The sequence below is a fragment of the Bos javanicus genome, chromosome X (genome assembly GCF_032452875.1).
Source record: "Bos javanicus breed banteng chromosome X, ARS-OSU_banteng_1.0, whole genome shotgun sequence".
NCBI classification, from domain to species: Eukaryota; Metazoa; Chordata; class Mammalia; order Artiodactyla; family Bovidae; genus Bos; species Bos javanicus.
The window spans coordinates 143,075,768-143,096,453 of NC_083897.1; the positions used below are offsets into that span (position 1 = coordinate 143,075,768).

General features: G+C 51.5%; 1 protein-coding gene across 4 annotated transcripts in view; it reads left to right on the forward strand.

The window, feature by feature from the left end:
- The window catches only part of PRKX (protein kinase cAMP-dependent X-linked catalytic subunit), a 60,175-nt gene that overhangs the window by 17,528 nt on the left and 21,961 nt on the right, over positions 1 to 20,686 (forward strand). For 3 of the 4 annotated variants that reach the window (XM_061408234.1, XM_061408233.1, XM_061408232.1), the window contains exons 2-3: positions 5,072 to 5,240; positions 16,959 to 17,222. In XM_061408234.1, coding sequence (XP_061264218.1) covers positions 5,072 to 5,240; positions 16,959 to 17,222 — 433 coding nt within the window. Of the gene's footprint in view, positions 1 to 2,104; positions 2,159 to 5,071; positions 5,241 to 16,958; positions 17,223 to 20,686 lie in introns of all 4 variants that reach the window. The other variant, XM_061408235.1, reaches the window with a different exon arrangement.

Below are 20,686 nucleotides of genomic sequence, written 5' to 3' on the forward strand. Positions count from 1 at the left end.
GCCATGACTAAATATACTGTGTGTTCAAACTGAGGCACAGTACAGCCAAATGTAAGTCTAGCCTCCGAGAGGGCTTCCCTGGTGACTCAGTCGATAAAGAATCCGCCTGCAATGCGAGAGACCTGGGTTTGATCCCTGGGTCGGGGAGCTCCTCTGGAGGAGGAAATGGCAACACACTCCAGTCTTCTTGGCTGGAGAATCCCATGGACAGAGGAGCCTGGTGGGCTGCAGTCCATGGGGTTGTAAAGAGCCGGACATGACAAAGCACGGACCACATGACATTGTCACGTCCCACCCTGGATGCAGCTTCGACTTTTAAAGTGGCCAGCTCGTGTTATCAAATTACAGAGACCAACCTTTGCCTCTGGGTCAAGAGTTACCAGGCGAGGTTCAGAGCAGCTCATATCTTCTCTCAGGGAGCCCAGTGCAAGAGCAGGAATTCGAGGCATCTCCTTGTGTAACATTTGTTAGCAGTGGGAGTTGGGCTGGCAACTTCCCTTGTTCCTGGTTTTCTTTTGTGATTGCACACTTTGTATCTTTGATAGGAGACAGCGTAACTTAAATAGCCCGTGACTAGAAGAATTGGGAGGGTGCTGTGAAGTATCTGTTCTATTTTTATCTTTTAAAAATAAGTATCTTACAGAATGAAGGAGGTGACTGTGCAGTGGAATGCGGCTTGACTCCGCAGCATTTTGAGGGAATGACTGGTTTTTGTTTTTGAAAGCCTGTCTAGACGAGTGGACTCACAAGGGCGGTCTGCCCCACCCAGCGCCCAGCTGAACTGTGTCCAGCTTATTCAGCTGATCTTTGAAGCTGAAGATTCTAAGCTTAAAAAAAAAAAACACAAAAAAACTTCATGACTTTATCCAAAGCACACATTTTTTTGAGGGTAGATTTTGCTTATTAAGAGAGAATTCCCAAATCAATAAAATTCACCTGTTGGAAGGGTCCAGTTCCATGGTTTTAAGTTTAATCAAAGTTAGCACACATTCTTTACAGAACTCCTGAAGGTTCCCCCGCCCCCAGTGAAACAGGAGTTGGTACTGGTTTGCAGCCATAATTTCCAAAAGCCAACTTTTATTCTGTGTTTCTTAATCTTTTTTATTTTATGCTGGAGTATAGCCGATTAACAATGTTGTGATGGCTTCAGGTGGACAGCAAAGCGACTCAGCCATCCACACACATGTACCCGTTCTCCCCCAACTCCCCTCCATCCAGGCTGCCACGTGATACTGAGCAGAGTGCCCTGTGCTGTCCAGCAGGTCCTTGCTGGTTCTCCATGTTAAACACAGCAGTGTGTCCATGTCCATCCCAGACTCCCTGACTATCCCTTCCCCCATCCTTCCCCCTGGGAACCATAAGGTTGTTACTGAGTATTGAGCAGAGTCCCCTGTGCTGTCCAGCAGGTCCTTGCTGGTTCTCCATGTTAAATACAGCAGTGTGTCCATGTCCATCCCACACTCCCTAACTTATCTCTTCGCCCTGGCAATCATGAGTTTGTTTTCTAAGTCTCGTGCGTCTCTGTTTTGTTATGTTCATTTTTCTCTTGTTGACATGCAGTGGTGTGCTAGCTTCAGGTATATAGCAAAGTGAGTCAGTTATACATATATCTCCTCTATTTTTAAAGATTCTTTCACATATAGGTCATTACAGGGTACTGAATAGAGTTCCCTGCGCTATATAGTACGTCCTTGTTCAAAATCTATTTTCTGCATCGTGTGTGTGTGTGTGTGTGTGTGTGTGTGTGTGGGCGGGCGTGCTCCGTCATTCAGTCCTGTCTGACTCTTTGCGACCCCATGGACTGTAGCCCACCAGGCTCCTCTGTCCATGGGATTCTCCAGCCAAGAAGACTGGAGTGGGGTGCCATTTCCTTCTCCAGGGGGATCTTCCCAACTCGGGGATCAAACCTGGGTCTCCAGCATTGAAGACACATTCTTGACTCTCTGAACCACCAGAGAAGCCCGTTTAAAGCACAAACTAGGGCATTTTCAAGGAACCAGGGCTATCGGGGTTGGCCAAAAAAAGTTCGTTTGCCTAGCAAACCGATTGTTCTATAAAATTCTTGGTGAAAATGAAAAATGTTTTTCACTTTTACTCAAAACAGGATGAACTTTCTGGTCCACCCAGTGCTTATGAATGTCTGAAACAGGAAGAAAAGGTAATTTCTCATCAGGCGAAAGACATAGTCCAGTTCCCTGTTTTTCAGCAGAACACAGGAGATTAAATTCATCCGTCTAGGATCTTCTTGTACGTTTAGCCAGGCTTTGGTAAACCTCTGCCTTGGTGGGATTTCCATGTGGACTCTAAACTCACCGGTTGTTACCATCATCCTGTTGTTTGACCACGTCTTTTCCTTTATGTGTGAAATAATGTTTCTTTTTAAATGTGTCTTCAGATGGTTTGTTTCTAATCTTTTCATCATCAAGGTCATGACAGGCCACTCCACAAGTCTTGCCTGGAGAATCCCATGGATAGAGGAGCCTGGTGAGCTGCGGTCCGTGGGGGTGGTAAACACCTGGACACGACTGATCGAGTAACACTTCCGTTAGTCTCATTATACTTTGATCATGAAAGAGTGAATATGTCCTTCAGGACGGGGTCTTTTCGTTCATAAACGCAAGAGAGAAATATGTAAGAAAATGCTACTGGTGGCCTCCATGATGTGGAACCATTAAAACCAATGCGATTTCTTCCAAATTGTGTCACAGGTATCTAAAAATAAAAGAAAGATACAGTGTCATCACATATTTGATTCCTGCAGTCTCAAGGATAAAAAATACAGTTATTGGGAAGCAAGACTTTATGTCTTAAGAGAAGTGTTACTGTGTCCATTTTCTGCATGAGATACCATGCATAGGTACAGTTAGAAACATTTTCTTATAACATGAGGAATCCTTTCCCTTCCACTAATTAAAATGTACAGTGCAAGTGAAGTTCATAAAAAGGAACGTGGACTGTAGCAGTCTTTTTGGAGAAACTTCTTTTAGGAAGTCTGAGAGTAATTCCCCTTTCTAGCCAGGCTGTGTTCCCAGTAAGGACTGCCCAGGGGCTTACCCCACGGGTAGCAGAAACTCAGCAGCGTTTCCTTTGCCAAGAAAATGTTATTATTAGCCAGAAGCAGACACACTGTTTGTGCGTACTTCTTTTGATAAGCTTTTGCAAACTTCATCACTTTTCCAGAACAGGCTGGCTTCTCTTTTTATGATTTCTCATTGTCTTTCTTGCACATTTGTCCTCATCAGCGTTAATCTGGACAAAGACAATTGAGCGTGGTGTCCTCACCACTGGCCTTTAATTTCCCCAAATTTTCCCAGACCACGTCAGCGTATCCAGAGACCTGAGCGGAGCTCCATTGGGGCACTTGAAACATGTACATTTCCATGTCCAGACCTGTTCTCAAACAGGAGGAAGATTAAAGTTGTGTTAGGTTCTATCCGCAAAGACATGAACGTGTGGTATTAAGTGATTAAACAACAAGGATGCTCGGACAATTCCTGAGCATTGTTTGGTTGAATTCGTACCGCCTGGTGCGGCCATAACAAATTTCCACCAAACTGGGAAGCTTGAAACTGTAGACATTCATCTTCTCTGAACCCTGGGGACCAGACGTCTGAGGTCAGGGTGTCCCAGGGCTGAGCTCCCTGCAGAGGCTCCAGGGGAGGGTCCTTCCCACCTCTTCCAGCTTCTGGGGTCTCCAGGCGTCCGTCCCTGGGCTGGTGGCCGCCTCCCTCCCGTCTGCCTCCGTCTCCATGTGGCTTCTCCTCTGGGTCTGTCTCTCCTGTCCTGTGTCTTATGAGGACCCTGTCCTTGGGTTTACGACCACCCCTGGTGACTCAGACAGTAAAGAGTCTGCCTGCAATGCAGGAGACCGGGGTTCAGTCCCTGAGTCGGGAAAGTTCCCTGGAGGAGGGCATGGCAACCCACTCCAGTGTTCTTGCCTGGAGTATCCCCATGAACAGAGGAGCCTGGCGGGCCACAGTCCACGGGGTTGCAAAGAGTCAGTTCGGCAGCGAGAGTTAATTACAGTGTTGGGTTCGTTTCAGGTGTACAGCACAGTGAGTCAGTTACGTACCTGTTCTTTTTTTACATTCTCTTTCCATACACGGTCATTACGAGATGTGGAGGAGAATTCCCTGTGCTATCCAGTAGTAGCTTCTTGCTTGTCCGTTTTCCACGTAGTCGTGTGTGCTCTGTTCGTCCCAAACTCCGCATTTAACGCTCCCCCAACCCTTTCCCCTTCAGTCGCCGTAAGTTTGTTTTCTGTGTCTCGTCCTGATTTAGAAAAGTGTCAAGAAAAAGACACGTCAAAGGAATGTATTTGGCGTGCTTTCCCATTCTGCCTTTACCTACGTGTGTGTTTTCCCTGGGATGACTCATTTCCAGAAACGATGGTCAGTCACTCTCATCAAAGGACAATTCAGGGGCAAGTTACGCTTCTTGTCCTTCAGCTGCTGATTCATGTCCGTCTCTCTGCGACCCCATGGACTGCAGCTCGCCAGGCCTCCCTGTCCATCAGCGACTGCCAGACTTTATCCAAACTCATGTCCATCGAGTCAGTGATGCCATCCAACCATCTCATCCTCTGTTGTCCCCTTCTCCTCCTGCCTTCAATCTTTCCCAGCAGCCGGGTCTTTTCCAGTGAGTCAGCTCTTCCCATTAGATGGCCAAAGGATTGGAGTTTCAGCTTCAGCATCAGTCCTTCCAATGAACACCCAGGGCTGATCCTTTAGGATGGACTGGTTGGATCTCCTTGCAAGGGACTCTCAAGTGTTTTCCAGCCCCACAGTTCGAAAGCATCAATGCTTAAGTGCACTCAGCCTTCCTTATGGTGCAGCTCGCACGTCTGTGCGTCGCTCCTGGGAGAACCACAGCTGTGACTCTTGGTAGCTTCGTCGTAGTCAAGTGATGCTGTGTGTGCATGAATTTAACTTGACTGTTGCAGAGGAGTGTCTGTCGCCTGGTGTCTCGTAGGGAATGGAGTCGTCTGACCTGCCAGGTTGTCCGACATTCCTGGTGGGGGGAGCCATGGTCACTGAGCACGCCTCTCCCCCACTCTGCCCTCCGCATGCAGGTACAGGGACGTTCGGCCGCGTGCAGCTCGTCCAGGAGAAGACAAGCAAGCATTTCTTCGCCCTGAAGGTGATGACCATCCCCGACATCATCCGCCTGAAGCAGGAGCAGCACGTGCACAATGAGAAGTCGGTGCTGAAGGAAGTCAACCACCCTTTCCTGGTCAAACTGTAAGTCCTTGGCTCTGGGTCCCTGCCTGCCTGCTCGCCCGCACCCCCCAGTGTGGGAGTCTCCTATGTGTGCTGGGGACGGAGCGTGTTCCCGCTGGGTCCTGACGCACCTCAGGCTCCCCATCTTAACACAAGAGAGGATGCTGTTCCCACCGAGTGCCTGCCCAGGGTCGGTGGGGAGAAGGGGTGCCTGTCTGCCCCAGCAAGACATCCACGTGGGCTCCCCGCCTCCCATCGCCAGAGCTCTCATCTCCTGGGTTTTCCTGGGACCTCAGTCACCCGCTCCCCTCTGCCCACTCCCATCCTCTCTGGGGTGTCTCGTGGAGTCTCGAGTGTCGTCACATGGATGTATCCTGGCGTTGTCCAGTTGATGGTGCCCGGCATGCAGCGCATACATGCCTCTGTCTCCCACACTCTTTGAAGTTTGCTTTATTGGTTGATTTATGATTTGGGGGCTGAGGTGCATGATTATTGGGCTACCCAGGTGTTGCTGGTGGTGAAGAACCCACCTGCCAATGCAGGAGATCCGAGAGACATGGGTTCGATCTCTGGGTGGGGAAGATCCCCTTGAGGAGGGCATGGCAACCCACTCCAGTGTTCTTGGGTTTCCCTGTTGGCTCATAGGGTACAGAATCTGCCTGCAGTGCAGGAGACCCGGGTCCAATTCCTGGGTTGGGAAGGTCCCCTGGAGAAGTGCATGGCAACCCACTCCAGTATTCTTGCCTGGAGAATCCCATGGACAGAGGAGCCTGGTGGGCTACAGTCCAGGGAGAAGGAAATGGCAATCCACTCCGGTATTCTGGGGTTTCCCTGGTGGCTCATTGGGTACCGAATCTGCCTGCAATGCGGGAGACCCGGGTTCAATCCCTGGGTTGGGACGGTCCCCTGGAGAAGGGCATGGTGACCCACTCCAGTATTCTTGCCTGGAGAATCCCATGGACAGAGGAGCCTGGAGGGGTTACAGTCCACGGGGTTGCAAAGAGTCGGACACGACGGAGTGACTTTCACTCACTGCCCTGCACGGGCCGGTGGAGTCTTTCCCACTGAGCCACCAGGAAAGCGGCTCTCCTACGCCCTTTGCTACTGAAGGGTACGACCCTGGCCCACGGCCCAGACGTGTAGGCGTCCACAGCAGGCTGTCTGTCCCCATCCCTGGGGGGAGGTGGGGGGGAAGCTTCTTTCCTGGCTCCCAGCTCCTGCCTGCACTGTATTCCTCTCAATCCCCCTTGTCCCCCAGCCCAGCCTGTGCTCGGAGTTAACAGCTGTTCTGGCTTCCCCGACCTGACTGCTTACAAGGCACCCTTCACTTCCCTGCAGTCATCGGGGTCCACCCACCCCACGCCGTGCCTCGCCAGCCATCTGCGTCTGTGTTTGCAGGTCCAGAGAGAATGATCCCAGGGGCTTTATTTAGTGGTGTCCTCGAGACGGCTGGTCACGGGCTCTGGCTTTGTCCCTGGCTTTGACTGTTTTTCGGTCTTAACACCTGGCTCAGTGGGTAAACAACCCAGCTGCCAGTGCAGGAGACGTGGGTTCCATCCCCGGCTCTGCAGAGATCCCCTGGAGGAGGGCATGGCAACCTGCTCCGGTGTTGTTGCCTGGAGAATCCCCACGGACAGAGAAGCCTGCGGGCGGCTACAGTCCACGGGGTTGCAGAGAGTCGGACACGACAGAAGCGACTGAGCACGCAGGCACGGTGACCCTTTTGAGATGCCCTTCCCTCCATCATCCCAGCACAGTGACCGCAGTGGAAGGTGGGGGTGCCAGCCACATGGTCAGCCCAGGATCACGCCTCCACTGCGATGCTCGCTTCCTCTGCCTTGCCCTGCCCCTCACCACCTCCCAACTCAGCCATCCACACCTGCCTTCTGCGATCCACTCGCCCAGGCAAGCAGACACAGGACTGTTTACTATGGTCTCGGAGCATCTTGCGTGTCCCCCCCTCCGCCCCCACGCATGGACAAAAACACCCGTAAACTCAAAACCACCAGAGCAATGTCTCCAGACGAGTAGAGGCATGTTTGATGGGGGACAGAAGGGAGCAGCTGGCTTTTTTGTGCGTGTGTCTGACTTTCCTTTTACGGAGCCGAAGGGCAGTGTGGGGCCCGTGTGGACGGGTCACTAGAGCCTCGTGCTTTTGAGTCATCAGAACAGAAGTCATTGGTGCATCGGAGTCAACCCCCTGAACCCAGTCAAGTCTGAGCCTCCAGGTGGCTGACGGGAAGACTTGTAGACAATGGAATGCGCGTGTGTCTTCCTCTGCAACAAAACAAAGCTTCTTAACGGTGTCTCTCCTGTGAACTCAGAGATTCTGGGAAGGCACTCCTGTTGCCCAGCGGTTTTCGATGAATCTTTTATAAAGGGGATGTGGACTGCTCTGTCTGTGGCCAAGGCATTCTCACGTGATTTAGGAGAACTGGCTTGAGCCTTTTTTTTTTCTTTTAAACCAAATACAGGAAGTCCTCAAACCGGAACCCCAGGGTGTGTCCCCAAGGGTGCTTCGTGGCCCAGTTTTCCCAGGAAGACAGGCCTCCTGGTGGCCGGATTCCTGTTTGTTCTGGAGACCTAGTGGTCTGTTGAGCTGCTGTGCTAGCTTATGTGATGGTTAGAGAATCTGCCTGCAGTGCAGGAGACTCGGGTTCAGTCCCTGGGCTGGGAGCAAGAGAACGAAAGGCAGCCCACTCCAGTGTTCTTGCCTGGACAATCCCATGGACAGAGGAGCCCGGTGGGCTATGGTCTGTGTGGTCGCAAAGAGTTGGATACGACTGAGCGACTAACACATGGAAGAGAAGCAGATAGACTTGATGGTGAATAGGAAAAGTCCGAGATGTTGTTGCTGAGAAGACAAGAGTTTGGAAAAGAGGCAAGAAGCCGGTGGGAGAAGCTCTTTTCAGGGCTGGGAGTGGCAGAGTGGAGATGCTGAGTTGACCTCTTGGCTTGTGCTCTGGACTCAGGAAACATTGGGGTGATGCTCTTGTGAGTCTTGCGCTGCGGGGGCTTCCAGCTCTGGATATCCCACCTCGTTCTGGGTTTGTGTTTGCCTCCCCAAAAGATGGGTCTTCCCTGGTGGCTCAGACGGTAAAGAATCTGTCTGCAATGCAGAAGACCTGGGTTCGATCCCTGGGATGGGAAGATCCCCTGGAGAAGGAAATAGCAACCCACTCCAATGTTCTTGCCTGGAGAACCTCATGGACACAGGAGCCTGGTAGGCTACAGTCCATGGGGTCGCAAAGAGTCAGTCACACATGACTGAGCAACTAGCACCCAAGCCCAGAAATATACCATAAGTACCTGTGAAAGTGACCTTGTTTGGAAATTGGGGCATTGCAGGTAGAATTAAGTTGTTGAGGTAGAAATGTGTTGGTCATCCGATTTGATGGGTGGCCTTATACCAAGAGGCCTAGGTTGGGAAGAATCCCAGGAGAAGGAGATGGGGATTTTCCCTTGTAATTTAGTCTACACAGCTGTGCCTCTCTGTGTGCCTGTCTCCTGACCTCTTTCTGTATGGACCTCAGTCCTTTGGGATCAGGACCCGCCCTAGTGACGTCATTTTACCTTTATCCTCTCTTTGAAGATCCATCTCCTAATACAGTCATATTCCTAGGTCCTGGGGGGTTAGCAGTTCAATTTATGGATTTGGGGTGATGCAGATGGTGTATATATATATATAAATCTGCCTGAAATGGCAGGAGACACGGGTTCAGTCCCTGGGTCGGGAAGATCCCCTGGAGGAGGAAATGGCAACCCAGCCCAGTATTCTTGCCTGGAGAATCCCATGGACAGAGGAGCCCAGCGGGCTATGGTCTGTGGGCTCACAAAGCTCAGGACATGTCCGAGTGACTGACACTTTGACCATCCAGCCCAGAATACCTACTTACTAATTTGCTCAGTGCAGGTCTTTGAGCCCATGAGGGTGTTATTATAAGGTCCTTGAGGTTTGGGATGTTTTTCCGTGCATTATCACTTCAGAGACCAGGTTGTGTTTGAAAACTGGGATTGCGTTGATCCAGGGCCAGCAGGCTTTGGATGTGTCCCCGTACAAAGAGCAGTGGGGAGAGGGATCTGTGTGACCAGCCTTGGGAACAGACGGCAGGGGACGCCCGCGGCCACGGGGTGAAGCATGCAGTTGAGTGGGAAGAAAACCAGGAGGTGAGCAGCTGTTGAATCCTCCCAGCTGTGCAGTTTTCTCTTGGAAGTGAGTCACTTCTCCTAATATCTGCCTTTTGAAACACTGTCCAGAAACCCCAAGTGGGTTTTCCTTGTATTTACATGAAGCTGTGTGGAGCACGGAAGATCATGCCGAAGGAAGACTCCAGTCTGAACTTCTGCTTGAACGGGTTTGGCACGTTCGCCCAGGGTGTTATCAGCAAGTTCGGGATTTGAAGTGCTACTGGTTGCATTTTTCTGAAAGCCAGCCAGGAGGTTCACTACATAGATAGAGGACAGAACTTTTCTGTTCTGCAATAAAGCCATTCCGAAGGTCAGTGCAGCCAGCGGAGAGATAATTTTAGAAGAGCTGAGTAACTCAGCGTCCAGGGTGTTGAAGGATTGTGACACAGTCAAGATTTCCCAGGGGAGGATGGCTTCGGTCCTGTCTGAAGAAGGCTACCCTGTGTCTGCTCCCTGTCCTTTCTGCTGTATAGAAATTGCTGGCATCTAAGAGTGGGACCCGGAGAAGGCGGTGGCACCCCACTCCAGTACTCTTGCCTGGAAAATCCCATGGACAGAGGAGCCTGGAAGGCTGCAGTCCATGGGGTCGCGAAGAGTCGGACATGACTGAGCGACTTCACTTTCACTTTTCACTTCCATGCATTGGAGAAGGGAATGGCAACCCATTCCAGAATCCTTGCCTGGAGAATCCCATGGTCAGAGGAGCCTGGTGGGCTACAGTCCATGGGGTCGCCAAGAGTCAGACACGGCTGAGGGGCTTCACTTTCACTTTTCACTTTCCTGCATTGGAGAAGGAAATGGCAACCCACTCCAGTGTTTTTGCCTGGAGAATCCCAAGGGTGGGGGAGCGTGATGGGCTGCCGTCTATGGGGTCACACAGAGTCGGACACGACTGAAGTGACTCAGCAGCAGCAGCAGCAAGAGTGGGACCTGGAGAAGGGAATGGCAACCCACTGCAGTATCCTTGCCTGGAGAATCCCAATAGTCAGAGGAGCCTGGTGGGCTACAGTCCATGGGGTCACAAAGAGTCAGACATGGCTGAGCGGCTAACACTTTCTGTTCTTTTGAGAGTGGCACCATGACAGGTGTTCTCAGCGCCGCTGACATTTTTAGGACTTAAGCCCAGGAGGCAGCATCTCTATTAACCCTGAGAATTGCTCTGAGGAAGCAGGATGGGGTGCAGGGAGCCAAGTTATACAGACGTTTTGCAACAGAGAGCAGGTAGTGTGAACAGAAGATGATTGTTAGTGAAGGAAATCAGATATCCGAATATAAGGAATTTAGTGCTTTTCTATGTATGGATATGAGTGTTGAACCATAAAGAAAGCTGAGCGCAGAAGAGTTGATGCTTTTGAACTGTGGTGTTGGAGAAGACCCTTGAGAGTCCCTTGGACTGCAAGGAGATCCAACCAGTCCATTCTAAAGGAAATCGGTCCTGGGTGTTCATTGGAGGGACTGATGTTGAAGCTGAAACTCCAATACTTTGGGCACCTCTTGCGAAGAGCTGACACATTGGAAAAGAGCCTGATGCTGGGAAAGATTGAAGGCAGGAGGAGAAGGGGACAACAGAGGATGAGATGGTTGGATGGCATCACCGATTCTATGGACATGAGTCTGAACAAGCTCCAGGAGTTGGTGATGGACAGGGAGGCCTGGCATGCTGCAGTCCATGGGGTTGCAGAGTTGGACACGACTGAGCAACTGAACTGAACTGATGTATAGGAAGATGCAAGAATCTGGACTCACTGAAGTCATTCCTTTATTCTGCATCTCAGCTACCTGGGGCCAGCGTCCCGTGTGTTCACCTCGTGAGTTTCCTCAGGGCTCACCATGGGGAGTGGCTGCTAGAAGTCAAGTGTTGTTTCCTGAGTTCCTTCAGGGCTAATGGACTCACTCCATCGTGGTTGCAGTCACTCATGGCTGTGACATCCTTGGTTTACTGATATGGCTGGAAATGATTCCATTTCTCATGAGTTTCTGTAGAGGTTCATTGTGCAGGGTCATCAGTCAGGTGTCATTGGGACCCTAGAAGAAATTTCCCCATCAGAAAAGCGCTCGCTGGGTGCTAAGCTCTCCCAAGAAAGAACAGTGAGGCTGTCGTACCTTTGGGATTCTGTGTGCTTCTCTTTGAGCATCACGGCAAGAAACAGGCTAGCTAGACCCAGACATGTCATGATGTGACCCAGAGAAGGAGTGCGTGCAGCCCAGAGAAAGAGACTTGTCTCGATTATAAATGATGGAAAAAAGACGGGCGTCTGGTCACCTGGTTTCTCTAGACAGTGATGCCGGGGAGGAAGACATGTTCCTGATCCTTCCAGGCTCTTCTGGCTGGTCTAAGAATGAAATGGACCTGAGACAGATGAACCAGGAGAAAAAGCACACAAAAATTTAATCTCACGTATACATGGGAGACAGCTACGAAAATGGAGTCACTCCTGAAAATGGCCCAACGTGTAGCCTGCATGCTCACTTGTGTCCCAGGTCTTCACGACCCCCATGGACTGTAGCCCTGCCAGGCTCCTCTGTCCATGGGATTCTCCAGGCCAGAATACTGGAATGGATTGCCATGTCCTCCTCCAGGGGATCTCCCCAACCCAGGGATAGAACTCCTGTGTCTCCTGCTTCGGCAGGCGAACTCTTTACCCCTGAGCCAACTGGGACTCCCCAAATGGCCCTAACACTCCCCTTAAATACCGTCTCCAGCTGAAGACAAAAACAGGATGTTGGGGGTAGTGGTTTGAGATATCAAAGAGGAGGAAGGGCAGTTGACATAGAGACGGAGAAAAAACAAAAGTTTTATAAATAAATGTTTGCTGGTCCAGGAGAGATATAGAGACTCTGTGAACTCTGGTCTCCAGGCTTTGTTTGCCCCACCACAGAGGGGCCCATATCCTATGCAGACATCTCTGCTGAAACTAGGGAGTCCAGGAGCAGCTCCTCTATGTTCTTTTAGGCAGTTCAGGGAGGAGGTCCAAGTTTTCCCTTGCGTCTGCTGGACCTTGTTTGATTTCAGCTGGAGATAATCTGCATGCCAGAGAGATACTGGGGGAGGGCAGGTTTTGTTCCTTTTCCAGTAACAATAGCCACAAACCACCCCCACCCCACCCCAAGCCCTCTTCCTGCCTCCTATCTTCTGTCACATCTCAACACTGCAGATCTCGAGCCTTGAGACTGGGAATGGGAACTGGGGGAAGAGAAACCCCTAGAAGAGGCTGCCACTGTGCCTCCTAAAGATGGGGTCCCTGGGCAGCCCTGGCCGCAAGAGGCAGAAATCTAGCAATGCAGAAAGAAAGGCATTTATAGGAGTGTAACAAAGTGAGGAGAATACATCACTTAGCATGCAGCCCTCAATGTACATCATTACCCTGCACCGTTACTAGGCAACAGGTCCTGCTCAGCCATTGGTCAGCTCTGCAGCGGGTCCCGCCTACAAGCAACCAACTGTCCATAAGAGACCCTGAGTGGTCCTGCTCAGGCATGGGTTGAGGCCTCAGTGGGCTCAGCCCACCGGCAACCAACTATGAATGAGCGCCCATGAGTGGTCCCACTCAGCCGTTGGTCAGTGCTGCAGAAGGACCAGCCCAGAAACAGTCGTCAATAAGTGACCCTTAGTGGTCGTGCCCAACCATTGGTTGATGCCTCAGTGAGCTCTGCCCACTGGCAACCAACTATGAATGAGAGACCGTAAGTGGTACTGCACCTCCATTGGTTGGTACCTCAGAAGGCCCCGCCCACAAGCAACCAACTGCCAATGAGCGACCCTTAGTGCTCCTGCTCACCCAGAGGCCAGCACCTCAGTGGGCCCTGCCCACAAGCAACCAACTCCCAATGAAGTCCTGGTGATGGTCCTGCTCAGCCGTTGGGCAGTGCCACAGTGGTCCCCAGGCAACCAACTGTCAATGAGTAACATTCTTGGTGCCACTCAACCATTGGTCATCTCTGCAATGGGACCCGCCCAGAAGCAAACTTCCAATGAGCGACCCTTAGTGGTCCTGCTCAGCCATTGGACAGCACCTCAGTGGGCCCCACCCACAAGCTACTGTCAGTGAACAACCTTTCGTGTTTCCACTCAGCCATTGGTCGGCTCTGCAGTGGACACCGCCCACAAGCAGCCAACTGCCAATGAGCGACCCTTAGTGGTTCTGCTCAGCCATTGGACGGCACCGAGTGGGCCCCACCCACTGGCAAGGAAGCGTCAATGAACAGCGCTTAGTGATGCTGCTCAGCCATTGGACGGCACTGCAGCGGGCCCCGCCCACAGGCCAGCCGCTGTCATTCAATGCCCCTTAGGGCTTTCATCCAAAGGTGTGTGAACTGATGGTCATCAGGTGGACGCAGAGTCCAGATACGTGTCCTGGCCTTACCCCCAGGGGCCCTCCAGCTTACCCAGCCTTGGTCCAGTGGGAGAGCCCGGAGGGCCCCGGGAACAAGCTGGGGATTATGGCTTGGGGGGCTCCAGGGTGCTTGCCAGGGCCACCCACTGTCTGGACCCGGGGCTTCAGGCCACGGTGACCGTCTCTCCCCGTCCTGGGTTCTGTGATCTAACTAGAGCGGGCGTCTGTCCTGGCTACCCTGCCGTCAGGGACCCCCATGGGACCTCGTCTCCCCCGTCTGGACACACTGAGAAGCCTGGGGGTCTCCCCCATCCTTGGGTCTGCGATCTAACTACAGTGGGCGTCTGTCTTAGCTACCATGCAGTCAGGGATCCCTAAGGGACCCCGTCTCCCCTGACCTGGGCACCCTAAGAAGCCCGAGGGTCAGTTCAGTGATGACAGCTGGGCGGGGTCTGGGGACCTGGCCCTCAGGGAACTGCCCGCTGAGCTCTTTCCCTTCTGAGCCAGGCCTGGGACCCTGAAGGGTGAAACCTGTGCCTGGTGACCTGGCCCTTTGTTTTCAGAACAGAGAATATAACACGTGTCTGGTAGAGATTTAGCGCAACCTTGTCCACTGACCGTGACGGGACCTCAAGAGCAAAGGATGTGTGTGCGTGTGAATGTGCTCAGTCGTGTCTGACTCTTGGCGGCCCCGTGGACTGTAACCCTGCCAGGCTCTTCTGTCCGTGGGATTCTTCAGGTGAGAACACTGGAGTCGGTTGCCGTTTCCTTCTCCAGGGTATCTTCCCAACCTGGGGATCGAACCCAGGTCTCCTGCATTGCAGGGGGATTCTTCACCCCTGAGCCACCTGGGAAGCCAAGAAGTTGTCAGCAGCTAACCACGCCCATCCCTCACCTTCAGTACAAAAGGGCTTTGCTGAAAGCTTCCAGTAACTTTGGGTTTCTTAAGGCTTGATGCACCCATCTCCTTGTGTGGCCCTGTAACAAACTTTTCTGTGTTCCAAATTCCAGTATTCTAGTATTGTTTGGTCTCACTGGATGTCAGGCAGATGGACTTGCGTTTATGGTAACAGCAGCTCTGTCTGAGCGTAGCGGGCTCCCCAGGTGGCCCAGATGGTAAGGAATGCTGCTTGCTGATGCAGGATACACAGGTTCAATCCCTGGATTGGGAAGATCCACTTGCAGAAGGGAATTGCAATCCAGTCCAGTCTCCTTGCCTGGGAGTCCCATGGAGAGAGAGGAGCTAGAGGGCTACAGTCCATAGGGTTGCCAAGAGTAAGACAGGAGTGAGTGACTAAGTATGCGTCTGAGGCTAGCCTCAGAGAGTGTTCACATTTAAATGCACACTTAGAGAAAGCCTCTTGTATGCAGGACCCATACTTTGCTCTAACTGATAACCGCAGTGATGAGTGAAATAGACATTCATTTGAACATCAGAACCGTATGTTGTTTTTTCTTTTTGAAAGGCTTTCCTTGGACATAGAAAAGTTTTTCTTCTCTGCAGCCCGTCTTTTTTCTTTTTTTAATTTGGCCACCTTGTGCAGCTTGTGGGATCTTAGTTCTCACAGCAGGCATCAAACCCATGCCCTCAGCAACTGAAAGCGCAGGGTCCTCACCGCTGGACCACCAGGGAATTCCCTCATCTTTTTGTTATTGCATAAAGTTATACTTCCCTGGGAACTTCCCTGTTGCTCACACGGCAAAGAATCTGCTTGCAGTGCAGGAGACCTGGGTTTGATCCCTGGGCTGGGAAGATCTCCTGGAGGAGGGCATGGCAACCCACTCCAGTATTCTTGCCTGGAGAATCCCATGGACAGAGGAGCCTGGCGGGCTACAGTCCACGGGGTCACAAAGAGTCAGACACGATTGAGCGACTAAGCACGTGTACTTTCCAGACCACTGCACTTGATTTCTTCTTTCTGATTTCCCTTCCAGTTACGTTTTGGGTCATTGCACGCAATCTCCTCCAGTGCTTTGTGTATATATTGGTAACAGTTTACTATATAGGCAGACCTCAGAGAGAGCGGATTCAGCGGCGGAGCACCTCAGTAAAGCAGAGAGTGTCATAAAGCAAGTCACAAGAGGCTTTTGGTTTCCCAGTGCGTATGAAAGTTTTGTTTAGGGGACTTTATCATTCTTTTTTAGATTCTGCGTATAAGTAACATCATACAGTATTTCTGTGATTCTGTCTGGCTTCACTTTGTATGACCATCTCTTTCTTATGGGTATCTTTTCCAGGGCCGTATCTTATACAATTGTGTTTATTCCAATAGATGGAGAAGGGAATGGCAAACCACTCCAGTACTATTGCCTGGAAAATCCCATGGACGGAGGAGCCTGGCAGGCTACAGTCCATGGGGTTGCAAAGAGTCAGACACATCTGAGCGGCTTCACTTTTCATGACATGTGTATGTAGACACACATACGTGTCTCTGACCGTGTGTGTTGTTCAGCTGGTCAGTCGTGTCCAGTGCTTTGTGCACCCAGGGACTGCAGCGCCTGGTTTTCTCATGACTGAGGGCCTTGTGCTGGCTGTTGAATCTACCAGTGTGTTCTTTTCTTCTCTCTCTTTCTCCAACGCCTTTCTCACCTCTGCTTAGAGTCTGTCACTTTCCTATGTAATGAAGACAGCACTTGCAGAACCAAGGAAGTTGTTCAGTTGCTCAGTCGTGTCCGACTCTTTGCGACCCCATGGACTGCAGCACGCCAGGCTTCCCTGTCCTTCAGCAACTCCCGGAGCTTACTCAAACTCATGTCCGTTGAGTCCGTGATGCCATCCGACCATCTCATCCTCTGTCGCCCCCTTCTCCTCCCGCCCTCAATCTTTCGCAGCATCAGGGTCTTTTCCAATGAGTCTCAGCTCTTCGCATCAGGTGGCCAGAGTATTGGAGCTTCAGCTTCAGCATCAGTCCTTCCAAAGAATATTCAGGACTGATCTCCTTCAGGATGGACTGGTTGGGTTTCCTTGCAGTCCAAGGGACTCTCAAGAGTCTTCTCCAACACCACAGTTGGAAAGCATCAATTCTCAGACGCTCAGCCTTCTGTCTGGTCCAGCTCTCACATCCACACGTGACTGCTGGCCCGCCCTTATAGATGTTTCTTCGCATGACCTGTTCGTGTACCATGAACTCAGTCCTCTCCCCACCTCAGCCTCTGTCTGTCCGGCCGAGGCACAGCGCTCAGTCTCACTGTGATCCCCCCGCCTTCCCTGGTGCAGGTTCTGGACGGGCCATGACGACCGCTTCCTGTACATGCTGATGGAGTTCGTGCCGGGCGGTGAGCTCTTCAGCTACCTGCGGAACCGTGGCCGCTTCTCGAGCAACACCGGGCTGTTCTACGCGGCCGAGATTGTCTGTGCCATCGAGTACCTGCACTCCCGGGACATCGTCTATAGGGACCTGAAGCCAGAGAACATCCTGCTGGACAGAGACGGCCATGTCAAGCTCACCGACTTCGGGTTCGCCAAGAAGCTGGTGGACAAGTGAGTGACCGCTGCTCTCCCCGTGTTTCTCCTTTTCCTCTCCCTCTGCCTCTGGCAGCCTCCACTCCATCTTCTGTGCTGGTAGATCCTTTCTGTTGAGATTCCGCATCTCAGAAGAAGTGATGGGTGGCTTCCCTGGTGGCTGAGACAGTAAAGAATCTGCCTATAATGTGGGAGACCTCGGTTCGATCCCTGGGTCAGGAAGATCCGCTGGAGAAGGGAAAGGCTACCCACTCTAGTATTCTTGTGCTTTCCTAGTGGCTCAGATAGTAAAGAATCCACCTGCAATGTGGGAGACCTGGGTTCGATCCCTGTATCAGGAAGACCCCATGGAGAAAGGAAAGACTGCCCACTCCAGTATTCTTGGGCTTCCCTGGTGGCTCAGACAATAAAAAATCTGTCTCCAATGCAGGAGACCTGGGTTCGCAAGATCCCCTGGAGAAGGGAAATGCTACCCACTCCAGTATTCTTGCCTGGTGAATTCCATGGACAGGGGAGCCTGGAGGGCTATAGTCCATGGGGTCACAAAGAGTTGCACACGACTGAGCACGCACACACAGCAATATACATGTAGATATACACGGGGTTTCCATGGTGGCTCCGTGGTAGAGATTCTGCCTGCCAAGCAGGAGACACAGGGTCGATCCATGAGTCAGGAAGATCCCCTGGAGAACGGAATGGCAACCTACTCCACTATGCTTGCCTGGAGAATCCCATGGACAGAGTAGCCTGGCAGACTACAATTCATGGCAGAGAGTGAGCCGTGACTGAGCAACTAACACTCTCCCTTATAACTGACATTGTGTAGCTTTTGTCTTTGTCTGACGGACTTCACGTCATGTGCCCGTCTGTAGGGGCATCCATGTTGCTGCAAATGGCATGCCTTCATTCTTTTTCATGGCTGAGTAATATTCCATCTCATCTGTACTCCATCTCCTTTATCCTTTCCTCTGCTGATGGACAGTGAGGTTGTCTCCACGCCTTGGCTATTCTCTGTAATAAGGATGATGAACTTTTAAGAGGTACAGGTGTGTGATTTTGCCCCCACAAGCCCAGTACAATCTTAGAAGACAGCCCCAGGGCCCAGTCCTTCTGACACCGCCTGGGGTCACGAAGAGTCGGACCCACCTTAGCACACAGAGGAGCATACAGTACCATATTTCCCAGGACAAAGATGTGTGTTCCCTTCCTCTGCACGATTTTACTAATTTAACTTCCTAACGTTGCTATCGAGAGCATTGCTGTCCAAAACAAATTCAGCACAGATCTGTATTATTTCACGTTTTTAACAGGCCTCGTTTCAAAAAGTCAAACCAGGCATAAGTGATTGCATTCGAACTTGATTTAATTTAGGATGTCCCAGATGGGACCATTTCAACATAGTGTCCATATCAGCGTTGACAGACTCTCCGTGAATATTTTTTGTCCGCACCACACGGCGTGTGGGATGTTAGTTCTCCAGTCAGGGATGGAACCTGCATGCTCCCTGCTTCGGAAGCGTGGAGTCTGAACCACTGGACCTCCAGGGAAGTCCTCCGTGAATCTTTGGTACTCAGGTTTTGAAATTCCAAACACCATTTCTCTTTTGTTGAGTCTTTAAGGAGGGAACTGATTTCCCATATGAAACACTAAATGTGTGTATATTGCCCGTGACGCTTGAAACAGTTGGAGAGAAAGCAGATTCACGTGCATTTTTCAGTCCGTGCATTGAGTGTGGGTTGTTACATTTAAATTCAAATTAAAACGGGTTAGAATTTCACTCTGTGCAGTGAAAGGGCAACTGATGACTCCCGTATCAGAAGCTAGATCTGGAACACATGCCCATGGTGTCCATTCCTGTGGTGAGCTGGGGTTTGTTCACGTGGGTCCTGTTCCTCACGCTGCAGAAACATCTGTTTGTGGCAAACAGTTGGGGAGCAGCTTTACATTCAAGGAAGTCAGTCCTCAAGGAAATCAATCCTGAATAGTCATTGGAAATCAGTCCTGGGTATTCATTGGAAGGACTGATGCTGAAGCTGAAACTCCAATCCTTTGGCCACCTCATGCAAAGAGCTGACTCATTGGAAAAGACTCTGATGCTGGGAAGGATTGGGGGCAGGAGGAGAAGGGGACGACGGAGGATGAGATGGTTGGATGGCATCACCAACTCAATGGACATGAGTCTGAGTGAACTCCGGGAGTTATCGATGGACAAGGGAGGCCTGGCGTGCTGCGATTCATGGGGTCGCAAAGAGTCGGACACGACTGAGCAGCTGAACTGAACTGACTTAACATTAAATAGTTCATGTCTGATGGCTTTTAGACAGGGGCCATCCTGGGATTACGTTCTCTGATGCGGGTAAAGTCAGTATCCTTTTCCCCTGTAGAATTTCATCACTTACATGGCTAAGAATAAAATGGGGTACTTTGTATCTTAGCTGGAAAAGAATCTGCCTGAGTGCAGGAGACCTGGGTTCTATCCCTGGGTTGGGAAGATTCCCTGGAGAAGGGAAAGGCTCCCCACTCCAGTATTCTGGCCTGGAGCATTGCATGGACCGTATAGTCTGTGGGGTCACAAAGTGTTGGACACAACTGAGTGACTTTCAGTTTATGTAGAAAGACTGCTGCTGCTGCTGCTAAGTCGCTTCAGTCGTGTCCGACTCTGTGCGACCCCATAGCCGGCAGCCCACCAGGCTCCGCTGTCCCAAAGAGTACACAGGTAGCTTTAAACCTCGGTTTTAGTCGATGATAGCGGTGCTGCCACCTATTGGCAGTGTTGGGTATAAAGTCCACCCTTTAAAAAAAAAAAAAAATTGTTCTACGCTGTACTGGGTCTTCATTGCTGTACTTAGGTGGCTCAGCTGGTAAAGAATCTGCCTGCAATGGAGGAGACCCCGGTTCAATTCCTGGGTCAGGAACCTCCCCTGGAGAAGGGAGAGGCTACCCACTCCAGTGTTGTTGGGCTTCCCTGGTGGCTCAGATGGTAAAGAATCTGCCTGCGATTTGAGAGACCTGGGTTCCATGTCTGGATCAGGCGGGTCCCCTGGAGGAGGGCATGGAAACCCACTCCAGTGTTCTTTCCTGGAGAATCGCCATGGACAGAGGAGCCTGGCAGGCTATCGTCCATGGGGTAACAAAGAGTCAGAGACGACTGAGCGACTGAGCAGAGCACACAGGCTTTTCTCTAGTTGTGGCGAGCAGGGGGCCCCTCTCCGGCTGTGATCCGCGGGCTTCTCACTGCAGTAGCTTCTCCTGTTGTGGAGGACGGGCTCTAGAGCAGGCTCACTCACGTGGGCACGTGGGCTTTCCACTGCCCTGTGTAATGTGCAGTCTTCCTGGACCAGGGATGGGACCCAGGGGACAAAGCAAGGGAGCAGGGGTGATGAGAACCTGTGACCACCCCCAGCGGTGGAGTCCCGGACAAAGCAAGGAAGCAGGGGTGATGAGAACCTGTGACCACCCCCAGCGGTGGAGTCCCAATCTCT